The sequence below is a fragment of the Numenius arquata genome, chromosome Z (assembly GCF_964106895.1).
Source record: "Numenius arquata chromosome Z, bNumArq3.hap1.1, whole genome shotgun sequence".
NCBI lineage: Eukaryota > Metazoa > Chordata > Aves > Charadriiformes > Scolopacidae > Numenius > Numenius arquata.
In genome coordinates, this window is record NC_133616.1 from 16,862,239 (window position 1) to 16,877,575 (window position 15,337).

A 15,337-nucleotide genomic window follows, 5' to 3' on the forward strand; every position below is an offset into this window, starting at 1 on the left:
AATTATGAATTTAGAATCTATAAGCAAAATCTGCTGGTTTTCAGAATGTGCACTTCTAAAAGGACCGACTCCCTCCACCTGGTATCTGTAGTGAATATATTAACAGCACTTAAAACATTTATCTGTCATGGTAAAACAAACTTATTTCCCAAATTCCAAATGATAGCTTGTGGGTTACCAGCAGCTCCTAGCTTTTCTCATTAAGAACAACTCATTTTCAAACACTGCCAATTTTCTTGACTCCACTGGCTGACGGGCAGTTTTACCACAAGACACTTTCCAATACCTCTGTCTTTAGACAGAATTGCCTATTGTGTCTTTTCAATCACTTCTGTAGACTTTTCTTCTACTTTCTATAACTAGTGTTAAAGTTGTTATTTAATCTGTCATCTCTGTACATTTATGTTGGAGACATACCCTGCTATACAATATAAACACTATTACACCTTATACTTCAAATACCATTTCTATTAGGAACAGAAATATCATCCTTTCTATTGTGAACACAAAATAAGGCACAGAGCAGGATCATCAGTCCAGGGTTTTACGGTGAAATAAGTTTTAATAAAGAAAAAAGAGAGAAAATCCTGGTTTTTAAACTGTCTGCCTCAGTCCCCATCTCTGAAGAAGGGGAAAATAACACAGCCGTATTTCAAGATTTGGTTAGGTAATGTCTGTGGAGATGGAAAAGTCTAACATTGAATAGCAAACCTAAGATCTGTAGCATGATATTTCTACATTTTCTTTAACATGAGAATTTTAACTGCTTGTTACTTTCATTTTTGCTGCAACTCAACAAACTTTCTGCCACTAATTATCAAAAGTAAACACGGAGTTACTGTTCCGAGTACAGATGCATTGCTATAGTAAAACAGTCTCTTGGCCTAACATAGGACTCTGTAAGGCTGTCTTTTTCTAAAGAGCTCTTACCCAGTTGAAAAGTTCACCTTACCATATCAGTTATTTCTGTTTGGAGATATTTTAACTTTTTGTTCCTAATGGAAGCCAATCAGAAATATGAAATAACCTCTTGCCCTAGAGGTTAAACATACATCTGGTCTCCCTATTTAACATAGAGGTTTATCTTTTGCATGTTACTAATGATAATTTAGAAGGAGGGCAGAAAGGAAAAGGAAAACTTCCCTGCCCTAACACTTGTATATTTTTCTGTTATGAAGACGGCAGCCTCCATTTCTCATTTGACATATGAAATAGCTCTGCCATAAAACCCTGTATTTTTCAGCTTTGTGTTTAATTGTTGGAGCCAAGAAAAGGAGGTGAAGAAATAAGACAGATCTTACTTGAGCTGACACTGCTTAAAATGTAGGCTATGGCAAGCATGGCTCTCATTATATTTAAGTGAATTAGTCTGTTTCCTTTAAAAAAGGAGGCAAGGGGAAAGGAGAGATTAACAAGCCACCAAGGGCCTGCTGTAAGATTTTGACACTTTTAGTGGCTTGTGACATATGACTTGTGAGTATCAGCTCTCCTTCAAAATCAGGAAACAAATCTACTATTTGTATAGGAAATAATAAAAAAAAAAAGTCAATAGCAAAAGACTCTGCTACAAGGTCATGTTAACTAGGATTCATTAGCAAGGTATTTTTTGGAACAGAAGCATGAGATGAGTACTTTAGCTGAGTAAACTCTGAAATTATTATTAGATATCTAGAGGTCTCTAACATTTGTCATCCTTTGCTAGGCCAAGCATATGCTATGGTCCTCCTGAAGAAATTAATCTAATGTGTCCAAATACCGCAATAACGACACTGACTTCTACTTATTCTCAAGTTGTTTCACATGATGAGAGCTTTTACATCATAAGCTCAATAGAGTGAGCTCTCAGAAGTGCTCAGAGCAACAGCTGCACAAGGATTACACCTGAAAATTCAAGTGTGCTCTTCAATTAGGGCCCTTACAGATTCTTTGGAAACTTCATCTTACATGGCTATGTTGGTTGCATCGCCATGCAATCTACTCTTGCATTGTCAGTATGTCTGTGAGTGTGTAACAGGAGCTTTGTGTGTGGAACTTCCATAGTTTGGCACACAAAACAATAAATGAAGAGCTTATATATATATACACATATATATTTATGACTGGGTACTGTGAAAAGCAAAAAGATTCTGAAACTACCATGAAAAAATATTTAGTTGAAAAACCAACAGTACAAGTATTAGAAAATGTCAAACTGAAGTTTATTCAAACACCAACATTATGTTCCCATCCCCATTATAGACCTAATAAGTGTCTGGTAACCTCAGCTATAACTTCTTGTATTAAGCACAAGGTAACAAAAAGTAGTTAGATGTTTTTACATACTGGTTTTCCTGCTTATCATTAAAGATACTTCTCGAGTCTGCACTGATGTGTGAATGCAGATACTGGTACTCCTCACATCTATGGCTCCCTTTTTAAGGATTTTAAACTGCGATTAATGTTTGGGGGTCCCTGGATAACAAATACGTCCTCCATCTGCACAGTGGCAAGTTTTTGGTAGCATTATTGAATTTAATAGTTCAGATAGTCAGCACTAAGGATCTTCCTGAATATAACCACTGTGGTTTGCTTTTTTTTTTTTTTTAAATTTAATTTTGGACATAGGAGTTACTGTCATTAGTCTGTACTGAAAAGATACATCAGTCTTTGTTATGCCCTGAGTACAGTTGAAAACAAAAAGGTTACATCTTGCTGATCTTTATGGTCTACTGGGTACATTTATAAAACCAGCAAAACCCAAAAGGGAAGAGTTCCACAGAAAAATTATTATTGATATTTTATAATAGCGTTTGTCTCCAAATCCTCATCTTCGCAAAATGTTTCCTGTTTCATAAGCAGAATCAGCTGCAAGCAGCGTCCACAAACGCATGTGTGGCAGAGCTAAAGGAATAAAGCAAGCATGGTGAATTTTGAGCAAATCTGGATAATGCTTTGAGGAATTATTTGGTGTGTGGTCTGAGGCAAGAAGCCACAGAGAGGCGGAAGTTAATCTTATGTACTCCCCAGCTGCAGATACATCTTTTTGAGAGCAGACTGCAGCAGGAGACACAGAAGAAATGACCAAGAGACCAGATTAATACCACATGAGCCAAGTGTCAGCCTCATTATATGTGTTTTCACTAAAGTTGAAAAGGCTTTAACTTGGACGGCTGTCATTTCAAACAGAAGTTGTGACATGTAAAAGTAACTGTAATAAATTAAACTGAAAGAATAATGTCTGTGACACTAAAGGGGAAGTATCAATAATAAAAAAAATAGTAGGAAAAGAAATAAAAACCAAACAAATAACTCTAGTAGCTTAACTCCAACACATAGACAGCATTTCACAGAAATTAAGTCAGTCCCAAAAATATATAATAGGGCCAAATAAAATACCTTTTAGGTGGAGATCATGCTCAAATTTCTTTGACGGATAGGTCTGACAGTAAAGAGAAGGGAGTGAAATTGAAATTATATTTTAAGTCTTTAATCATGGAAATTATATATATCCGTGAGTGGAAACATCCTAATGTTCATATCTGTAAAGCAAAATAAACTTTGTTGTTGCTCGTAACTATGATGTCCATGCAGCACAAACAGATCTAGAGCTTAGCTTGACAGGACAGATCCAATTTGCACCTATGCCCATGTTATTTGGTTAGGAGCTATTTTGCCATTAAATTTTGTATTATGCTATGCAACAAATTTATTGAGTGATCTTGACAGAGAGCTTGAACAAGAGGCTATAGATTTAATTTTCTTTCTTGGGAATCTTAAGTTTTTTGTAGTCAGAAGACAAACACAAAAGTCTGCTAGAGTTAAGAAGCAGCCTATTCTTTCTTGTTCCATAAGCGGACAAAAATGCATTTGCTATTCCTTACATACAAACCTTTCTGTAAAAAGAGAATGATTACCCTCCTGGTAATCCTTTTGGTTTTTTTTCCTGGCACTCACTACACTGTTACTGGTGTGTTTCACAAATAATTTGTTTTCATAACAGCCTTGCTCATGTAGGAATTATTACTACCCTCATTTTACAAACAGCGAAGCACCAAAGAGATATTAGAGTCAAATACATTTATAAATTTTGGGGTACAATGTATAACATACATATACAAGACCTGATATTTCATAATACCCACAATAACACTTTATGGCACTCTCTATACTCAAAGTTTAGTTCCTGCAGACCATCCTTGTGCCAAATAGTTCAGTCTTCTTCCCTCTCTTTTTAATCAGATTCCTCCTCTATGTGGCTTGATTGTCAGCAGGTGAAGCACAGGGAACTCAGAAAAGTCCCTCAGCTCCCTTCATGCCCAGGGTATCTTCACAGCATATGGTGAAGGATATGAGCCTTTAGCCTTATGCAATTCTGTCTTATTTTGATAAAAAAAGAAAAATATCCATTGTTGACATTAAGAGTCTTTTTAAAATTCACAGGCTTCTCTACAAAGAAAGTGGGTGTTGGACCTTTTCTTTCCCAAACAATTTAGTTGCAACCTTGATGGAGTAGCAGTTTTGTGAGGTATACCATGCAGCTGAAACACACTGCCTCATCCAAAGCCCTACAGCAAGGCATTTTACACGCTGCATTTACTAATAATAATCTATGTCTTCCATACAGTAATCTTAAAATGTCTTTTAGCAACATCATTGGGTTCAGTATACCTGTATTGCAGTTATTAGCACTAGTATTTTGACAAAGGAAAAGTGTCCTGTCATCAGAACGTGGTCCAGAGCACTGCTCTGCTTCCCCCGAGACAGGGGAGAAGGACACAGGAAAGTCAGCTAAGGTTACGGCTCAGAGGAAGGTTTTCATTAGCTTCCTTTCCTGCAAGGGACAGGTGCCACAGGTACTAAGATACTTAATGCAGATGAAAGAGGTACTTCGAAATTGACATGGTTTGCACTTTTAATCTTCACCTCCAGGAAAACTATGGGGAAGAAATAAGTATCTGGGAAATACACAGAGATCAAATTTTGTTCTCTTGAAGTCAAGACGCTGTGTCAGTGAACATCAGGAGCTATAGCATCTCCTAAAATGTCTGGAAATGTATGAAAAGAAGGCACTAAAACTGCAGTCTTATAAAATTCACTTCATATTAAATACAGGTATCCTGTATCCTATTCTAGAGCATTGCTCTTGCTCTATTCTTGCTCACTCTAGTCACAGTTACTGAATATATGAACTTGTAACTACGTTACCACTTCACATCTTAAAGATAAGCTTACAAAATATGACAGTACTTGATAACACTAAAAAGCAGCCATAAAAATACTCTAGTCCGCCCTCAAAAGATTAAAACACTTAGAAATTTAGGATATCTTGGTGTCCCTCAGGTATACGTTTCTCAAAAAAAATGAGGCGGATGCTACCAGCATAATGAAAAGCTGAAGAAAACCCAACCAAACGAAACCCCAACTTTTTTCTTCTGTAGCACAGCTTTGCTTGTGGCTGCTTTAAACAGCTTATTACTTCCAAATGCAAGTTTGCCCACCTTTCTGCTCGCAATTAGTCCATACTGACTTTGACATTAGGAATAGAGCAGGTTATTAATCCGAAGAGGGTAATGCGAAGAAGAGAATCCCAGAGCATGTACCAGATAGTATCTATAGAATTCAATCAGAGAAGAGACAATGAAATTGGGAGTGGGAAGAGTTTATATCCCCATGCTGATTACATGCTTTTAGATAAATTCAGCAGGCACTTTAATGGCTTCACATGTTCAGGCTGTGAGCAAACTGATGATGCAGTGAGATGAGAGAGGACAATTCAACACCACTGACGGTTCACAGCTGCCAAAAAGGATAAGCCGTGCTTCCCCTCTCCCACTCATGACACATGCTGCCCCTATTTCTTTCTTGTCATCCTACCCAGGATTGCTCTGGCACTTGTCACACTTCCAGTCCCCTTCCTCTAATGCGGGTACAATATCATTGATTTATACTCAGCCTCCACTTAGCACCATGCCTTAATTCCAATTAAATAACATCCTGAATGCTTCCAAAATGCTTCAATGTTCCCTCCCCAACTCCCACACACACTGACTACAGCTGCACAGATGTGCATCAGGAACCTGAAAGAAAACTTAGATTGCCTTTATTTCTATGCAATGTTTGAACCTCTAATATCAGTGGCAGAAGAGGGAAGAGCAATTAGACTCCTCAGGCCCCCCATTTTCACTTCTGCTCCCCATGTAGGAAGAAGAGTCAGGAACTGCAAAAAACAAGTAAGTTAATTATCCTTCACATATGTTTTCCACCATGAAAAGAGCAGGCATCATATTGCTTTACTAGATCAAGGTTTATGAAAGATATGATCTTTATTTTTTATATACAATTCATGCGCATTCATTTTTCTAGTGTCTGTAGTCTTTTCCTCTCTTGCACAACACCAGAAGTTATGGAAGCGGGTGAGGAGAAAAGGAATGAAACTTTTTGTTGTAGTTTCAACATTTCTTTTTCCCTGAAAGTCAGCCTCGATGTGTGTGAAAATTCCTCTTTAACTGTAGAAGATATACACTACTGACAGATTATTTAGAGGTAAATGTGAAAGGGGACAGGCTAATAATTCTTTAGGCTAACTATAAAATAAGGGAATGCTTTACAGCTGACACTGTGAGTATATCAACCCAGTAATTGGATGCACGTGTTAGTAGCAGTAAAACAGCACTGTCCAGTTGTCCACTTTACATGGGAATCTACTTTGAGTGTATTCTTTGATTTACTGTTGCAATTAGAACTGAATGTTCAAAGAAAGAATACAAGTGACCTCATTTAAAAGCAAAGAGTGCCTTTAAAGCCATTATTTAGCGTGTAACCTGGCTCACTTGGAATCATTTCTTTCCCCTGCAACTTCTATTTGTTGCACTGTACTCATGAACTAGCATAATCAGTTTTAATAATCCACTCAGCTAATGAATTGAGTTTTAATATCCATTCAGTGATTAAAGATTAAGCCACTTCCTCCTCACTCCTACCCTTGAAGATTTTAATTTCTTCATAAACATGAAGAGTTTTCCCAGGCTGACTTTTCAAAACGTCATATAACAGTGTTTCCTGTCTCCTTTGTACTATGTCGTAACTAACAGTGATGTTTTACAACAAATTGGCACTAGAAACAGAAGCAATTAATACAGCTAGGAAAGGATCTTTCTAGTTAACAAAACTAATGGTTACAAGTACCCTTGACTACTTTTCTATGTTCAAAGCACCTGAGCAATGAAAGGCTCCATGATATTAAAACATTACATCAAAATAAATTGTCAAAAGAAGGAGAATTTGTTTGATAAGTACATACAGTCAGACTAGCAGTACTAATATACCTACTGACTGAGAAACATAGGTGTGCTAACATGAACTAAATGCATCCTCCATTTCTGATCTGATAATTTGGTTTTCATAGCCCAAAGCAAGCAAAGGTTACTTTTCCATGCAGTCTCATCAAGCTGACATTGGTTGTTAATACTGATAAATATTCAAACTATTTGTGCTGTTTGAAGTGGCAAAGAGGTCATTAGATCACAAACCCCAGATTATTAGGATAAGGTAGTTCAGCATTTTACGGAGACTGCAAGCAATGGTAGCGAGTGTTAAAAATCTGCAAACCAAAATTTGAACTTGGTGCTGTTTTGAGGAAGAAGGAACTGTAACAGAGTGATTCAGAAAGCTCTTCAGAAAACTGAGACAACAACCAAACAAAAACAGGTCATGAAGGGAGCATTATAACAAATCCTGAGTTGACCAAATGATTTCTCAGCTTTGCTGACACTATTTCTATATCCCAAATAATGAACTTAAGAATAGAAATACACAACTGTTTACAAAGGTACTTTTTTCCTATTCAGAACCTTCCTTGGGAAATACATGACTCGGACAGAAGTAAAGTCAGGAATCCCACCATGACAAGAGATGTTGCCCTCTGTTCATACAGGTACCTGCTATTTTTAACTTAAGACACACAGGTTAGCAAGATTTGCTCATAGAAGGGTTCTTCCTTTTCCAAAACCAAAGGCTCTGTGGAATAAGTGAAAACTCCCCTATTGCAGGATCTGATCTGACTCCCATTTCACTCAAGTGAAAAGGCCCCTATTCACACACACACAGTTCAAAGACATCTGAAAGTCATCTTAAAATGCCTTATTTCAAAACAGAGGATCTTATCCTACAAGTGAATGCATCCAAGATGTTTCAGAAGTGTAAGCACATTCTATAGTGCTCACTCAGCTAACGCCCTCTTCAAGGGAAGCTTTGACTGAGCCACTACCTGAGAACCCTCCCATTAAAACAGCAGCACGGCATCCATAAGCCTGCATGCCCTTTGGTTTCTTTCTTCTGAGGTTCTAAGAAGAACAAACTTCCAATTGCCCCTAACCCTTTCTTTTTTTTTTTTCTTTTTTTTTCTTTTTTTTTTTGCAAGTGGCTATAAGTTAGATTTATGAAGACAAAAAGACTTTTTACAACTGTATATTTTGAACAGATTTATAACAGGGCTACAGCATCAGCATGGAGGGTCCACAAGGCAGGAATGCAGTAAGGGTAACAGGAGAGTGTCATGTAGATGTTAAATAGTACAATTCTTTCCACATTCATAAATCCTAAGTGCCTAAGGTTGTATACTGCTGGTTATAAATTATGTAACTGAGTTCTGCAGAGGAGAAGAAAAAAAAAGACTTAAAGTGAAAAATCACCTCTATAAGAACTTACACATTTCATATTAAAGAACCTAAGTTTCAAATTACTTCACTAAAACAATATTATTTCCTATTCTAAGTCTTTTTGATAGGTAAAAAAATAAACCAGATCTCTATGGAGAGTAAAACAACAAAACACATACGGCTACTAATCCATCTCCAGAAAAACAGAGAAAAGTTCTCACATTAATTTACAAACAACAACTCATGAGGAGCTGATAACCCCAAACAGCTAGCTTAAAAAATGTTCAGTGGCAAAAGAACATATTTTACCACATATTCTGTTCTGGTTTGAGATTTACAGCTGAGGTTAAGGTACCTACCAAGCTTTATGATTTTATTACACTTGAGGTATAATCAAGAAACTGAGTCTCAAACCAAGTATACTTAGTCAAAACACATTTACTGCCATTTTTTACGTATATAACCAAATATGTACTACAAATCTGTATTTATATATCATGTTTTAAGTGGACACACTTAAAACTCTAACGATCAGCATTTCTAGTAATTAGAGCATTTGTTTACAATCTTTTGGCCTACAGAATGAGGCTCAAAACTTTCTTGCTGTTAGTCACTATGTTGCTAATCTGATTCCACTAACTAAAGCAAACCCAAAGGAACTTCAGCAGATCCTGAAGCTCTGTATAAAAGATAATTCCATACTCAAGGAAAAAGCCTGGAATAGGTTAGCTCATGAGAAGTAGCAAATTATTTCATGCTAGCTCCCCCAAGTGAACACTCTTTCCCTGTAATTGCAGTGCCGTTGCACTGTTTGGATTAATCCACTTTGGATGCTCAGAAGGCCAATTAACAGCCTCTCAGCTGCTGTATGCCTTTCAACTTTGTTTGAGCTAAATTAGTTCATACAGCTGAGGACCGAGCTCCTTCTTGTCCACCTACGTTGAGCAGAGGTGACACCAGACAGTGACTGTGCCGCCATCTACCGTAGGTTTTGCGTAGCACTGCTTGGTCCAAAGCCCGTAGGAATCGCTCCAGCAACATCCACTAATATTCAGGCTCAGTGACACGGAATCCACTCCCTAAACACGTACGTAAATAACGGCCTGATCCCACAATCCTTGCTCAGGCAGAACTCCCTCCACAGACTGCAAGTTAGCTGCTGCTAATTAAGCATCACATATTGTGCTACCATTCTTCTGCTACTAAGATCTGTCCTGTAAATGTAAAATCTGTCCTTGATAGCACTATTAACCATTGCTTTAAAAGTCAATTGAATATAGCATAAAACTCAAAAATACGTTCAAGTTTTCCTGAACCAGCTTATCACATATCATGTAGCCCAATGTATGTCATCCATTAAACCCAAAGAGATTCACTGTCTTCACGAAAATTTTCTGGGTGCAAGTCAGAAACTGCATACACACAGTTATCTCTCCATTTTAATATATGGCTTAAGCTTCCCTTGGTCATCCCAGATCTCAAGTTATATTGAAAGCTTTTGTAATTGCTCTTTGGAGGCTTTTTGATTGCCTCCCCCCCACCAGTAAGTCACCAGAAAGCAGTTCAGCTCTCCTTATTCATGCATACAAATGGCTCTATCAAGAACAGGGGGCAACAGACTTCACAGCTGTGGTACTTGTGGGACGATGTAGTAGTTGCATTTTGAGGACCAACTTCCAGATGCAAGGAACAATAAAACAAAACCTAAAAATTGTCCTACTAGTGACAGACACACTCCAGCTATGCCAAACACTGCAAGTTCCCCCAGCCTCCTCACAGAGCAGTCAGAAGCCACCTCTGTTCCCATTACCCAATAGGTAGAGAAAGGCTGATGGAATAGTTCCAAGCAATCAAGTTGGAGAACATCTGCCAGAGTAAACTTTAATTTAGCACACTCTACACAATATTTGTAGAGCAGATCTATGAATGCTGCTTGAGCCATTTAAAGGCTGGAGACTACATGCTGTTTTCCGAATGTTTATTCCGACTTTCTCCAACTGTTCCTCTTACTTGACAGTGCTCAGCTGGCAGCGAGCCATGAAAGCTGTTGTCTAATTACACAACATATCATGATCTTACAGCCCTACAGATAAGGCTTTACTGCAGCATAAATGAATTTTAAACATTAGCGTATGAGAAAAAGACAATTAGCCTCCAATCAGAATATTTCAAAGCCTTGTGTGTCAATAGTCATTATTATTTGTTTAAGAAAGCATGGTTTTGAAAGAGGAACTTACATTAGATATGAAATAACCTTTAATGTTAAACAGGCTACTATTTAGTGGGATAGCTGGCTAACCCTTTATGCGTGGCAGAAATCTATTCATATGTAAGCACGTACTTTAGACTGCCTTAAAGATACCATGCATTTTGTGTAATCAGTCCATCGAGGGATTACCGCAGCATTATGATGGCACAGCTACCTAAGAGGTTAGAAGAAGCATAGATTTTGTGAATCTCTTGCGACATTTTGATACATAAACAGCCTTGAAATAAAGGCATAGTTAATCTAGTCTTAAATGGTCTCAAACTACATACTTTTACAGAAAACACAATTTCACATTGCAAACTATAACGACTATTAAAGAAGAACATACAACTATTTGACTTATCTTCTGCTAACAAGATCCTAATTGTTTTGTATTTAAAGATGTTTTACACTAGGTCTGATTTTGTGATGTAAGTGCAGTTAGCAAGTTGCAAGTTTTAAGATGATGGGAGTCCTTTCTTCACTGCACATAAAACTCGAGCGACAGGATACAGCTACGTGTAATAAAAACATTGCTTTGCTTTTACATGAAAGAAATTGCATTCTCCTCTCTTTCAGCAGACGCTCTGCAGACGCGACAATAACCACGACATCACCACGAATGTCAATTCTTTTCCCGATGCACTGACTAGAAAACTAGGAAAAAAGAATCACACCCTACAGCTGCATGGGGTAGGCAGTTCTTGCATGTAGACTGAAAAAGTAGGAAGATGTATTTCTGCATTTAAGTGTATTCTACAGCTTCTGCATGATCTTGCCAAGAAGCGCATACAGGCATGCAACTTAACTCACAGAACAGTTCTGCTAGCCAAGGGGGACTGCTCAGATGAGTAGTTACTTCTCTGAGTACGCTGGTGTCAGACCGGGCCCCTTACAGCCTTCTCAGCAGCAATGTTCTACACAGAATGGCCGTTCTCAGAGATGCACACAAAGCTTTCAAAATCTCATTTTAGGAGAATGATGCTGTACTTCTCCATAAATTAAGTAATCTAAGAAATACAGTGGTAGAACCTGATTCCACACAAATTCATCAAAGTGAAGCCTTCATCATAGCTCTGTTTTTCAAGAATTTGGCTTTCTATGAAATACAGAAATGGAGGTGGTAAGATTCAGCTGCTTTGACATCTAAAGTTTTTACAAACATTAAGTGCATGATAAAGTATGAAGTTGCAAGGTGGAGCAAGTGAAGTAGTGACATATGATACAGCAGCCCTCTCCTCCCTGTTTGTAAGCCTATGTTATGGGTGTTTAACAGAAATACAGCTGAATTAACAGAACGTCTATCAGACAGCATGGCAATCTGCTGAAGTACTCCACGCTTTACACATTAGTTAACAAGGGATCTGCTTAAGTCACTTTAAATTGTTTTAATTTAACAGAGGATTTATCCCCAGGTTTATCTGGATTTATGTAAAACAACCCGAGAACCAAAACGTGGTTCTCCACCAGTGAAGCAAGTCAGAGAATTTCTTCCAACACTTGCATAACACTGGGCTTACTTTCTCAGCATGCTACTATAGCAAGACGCAGTCACTTAAGAGTAACAATGCAATATATTGTGATTTACTACAGTTACTTCAATTTGAGATTGCCCAGGCAGGAAAAGTGAATAAAGGTTACATTTCTAGCACTGACAGCCAAAAATACATTAACAGAAGCATGCTGTTACTAAAAGCCTAATTAGCACTACAGAAAAGCTTGAAAACTACAGCCATGGAGACAGCCATATGACTTTTACTTTGAAATAATTTCTTTTTAAATAAATAAATAAATAAATAAAAAATATGACAATGAAATGCGTGTGAGGTCCGTGCGAAGGCAGCCCCAGATGTTTACAATGCAGCGAGTAGCGGTAACAGCGGCAGCGGCGGGGCGCACGCCCGGGACGCGGCGGGCACCGGCATCGCCTCACCGCCGGCGCCCGCCGGGCACCCCCTCGGCAGGGAGCAAACCCAGGAACAACCCCCGCCCGAAGGAGGAAAAAAAAAAGAAAAAACAAAACAACCTTGTTCGGGGCTCGGGGAGGAGGGAGCGAGGAACAGACAGCTCTTGTGCGGGTCGGGGAGAAGAGTGCGTGCGTGTGTGTGTGCGCGCGCGGGGGAAATCCATGCATTGTTTCCATATAGCGTCCTCGTCGAGGCACTTTAATGACGGGGGATAATGATTTTCAGATTCAGGAGACAATGCCCCCCCCCCCCCACACACACACACTCCGCGCCACATCCTTACAAGTCCTCCTAACTTGCTCATCTGCCAGGCAAAGAAACAAACTCCGTTCGGCGAAGCCATTTGCAAAACAAATGTAGTAACGGGAGAGGTGCGCGGATTGGGGCTGGCGGGGAGCGGTGTCCCGGAGGAGCCCACCCCATCTCTGCCCCGCGCCCCCTCCCCGCCGAGGCGCCACCTTCCCCTTCCCTCCCCGGCGAGGGGGCTCGGGCGCTCCGCGACCGGGGCCGGGGCCGCCGGGGCGCTCGGCGGGGTAGGGGCGGGGGGTACCGGCAGCCGCTGCCCGGCACCGCGGCAGCAGAGAGGTACTTACTGAAGGGGCAGTTCTCCTTCTTGGTGCCGCTGACCTTGCCGTTCTTCTCGATCTTGAGAAAGTACTTGTTGTAAGAGTAGAGCTTCCTCTTGCGCACGTCTCCTTGGAGGTGATTGTAGCTCCGCACGTGTCTCCCCGCACTGGAAGGAGAGGAGAAGGACGAGGGGAAGGAGGAGGATGATGAAGAAGAAGAGTTGGTGGCCTCCGGGGACAGCATGTCCTGGCTGAGGTCATGGCAGGTGACAGGCACAGAAGACACCAAGAAGAGCAGCAGCAAGCAGCAACAAGGCAGGTGGGAAAAGGCTGAGGCACCATTTGTCAGTATCCATTTGCACATTGTACTGAAACTCTGGGCGCTGGAAAATGTCTTATCAAATGAAACATACTGGAAGGGTAAAACCTGGTAAAAGGCAAGTGGAGAGCCGGTGGTTGCTGCTTCTGGTTAGATCCCTCTGAGCTCTGATCTGGCCTGAAGTAAGTGCACCAACATCCATAACTCAGGGGACAAATCGCCTCAGAAGTTGCTGCCTTTTAATCCTTCGAGTCCTCCCTCAGAAAAAAGAGCTGTTGGTTTTTTTGGGGGGGTTGCTGTGGTTAATCCTCTTTCCTTTTTCTCTTCCCCACCCCACCCCCCCCCACATACACACACACTCCCCAACCTGGTTTGAGACTTCCCAGTAGTTATTTTGTTCTCTTCCTCACTCCTTTCTTCACCATCTTAGATGCAGAAAGGTCTGAAAAATAGATGACAGCAAAGTGAACAACAACAACAACAAAAATAAATAATAACCAGCGGAAAGGGGTGCTGGAAGGGATTTTTCACACATACCCCTTTACACACACACGCACTCACACTTTGTGGCTTTGCACCTTCTTCTGATCCCCACCCCCTTGCCTTTTTGCAAATCCCCAACCAGTTGCACAACTCGTCCTTTCTCACTGACAACCCCAGAGGAGGCAGTTTCTTTGTTTTGCTTTGAATTCCCCAGAACAGTATTTAAAAAAAAAAAAAAAAAAAAATCCAAAGAGAGAGAGGGAGGACAAGAAAGAGAGAGAGGGAAAATTCCCAACTTGTCTCTCCCCCCCCTTTCCTTCCTTTCCCTCCCCCTTTGGTTGTAAACAGGTTGGAAGCTGCAGCCTAAATGTCAGCGATTACAAGTCAGAGGTGGGATGTGCCTCTGGTGGTCAACCCTTATTTGCAGGGGGTCAAGCAGCGGTGGGACATCTGAAACCCTTTTGCAGTTGGAGGGAGCGGTGCCTGCTGCGGAGGGAGCCTCGGGAGCTGCCCTGGCTTCCTCTCGGGCGGCAGCAGCGGCGGCAGGAGCCGCCGCCTTCGGCTCGCTGCTAATTGCTCCTAAAGTGTTCTTCTCCTCCGAGCGCCGGCCACCAGCATGGCTTGGAGACTCATGCTTTACTAATTTCCCTGTCTTCCACGCTGAACCAATCCCCGCTAGGGAGGCTTCCCTCCCCCTTCACCCCCCCTTCAAAAAAAGAAAAAAAAAAAAAGAAACTTGTTTTCTAGCGGAGGATTTTATTTTATTTTTTTGGCAGTGAAGTGCTTGAGAAAGCCACCTGGAGCTTGTTGCCTGCTAGATCTCCCCCTCCCCCCCGCTGGAGGAGGGGCTGGGTGGAGAGGTTGGAAAGAAGTATATACTACAGGCAGACCCTGGAAAAGCAGATTATATGCTGGTCAGAGAGAGTAAAAAGAGAAGAGACATAATTAACTCCTTTTCCTTCTTCTTTGCCAGCTTCCATGGAGGTCTTTCTCCCTCCTTTAATGAATCACTGATTTCTTGCTTCCGTTGCTGAAATAAAAAGTTCACACTTTAGCCTGCTCTTCCTTTTAAGCCTCTCAAGATTTATTGTGTCTCTTTCCCCACCCTCACCCTCCTT

The 15,337-nt window shown here is 40.4% G+C and overlaps 1 protein-coding gene across 1 annotated transcript in view; it reads right to left on the reverse strand.

Moving 5' to 3' along the window:
• Nucleotides 1–13,781, reverse strand: part of FGF10 (fibroblast growth factor 10) — a 66,398-nt gene extending 52,617 nt beyond the window's left edge. The window contains exon 1 of the mRNA XM_074166414.1: nucleotides 13,445–13,781. Coding sequence (XP_074022515.1) covers nucleotides 13,445–13,781 — 337 coding nt within the window. The remainder of the gene's footprint in view (nucleotides 1–13,444) is intronic.
• Nucleotides 13,782–15,337: the final 1,556 nt, after the last annotated feature.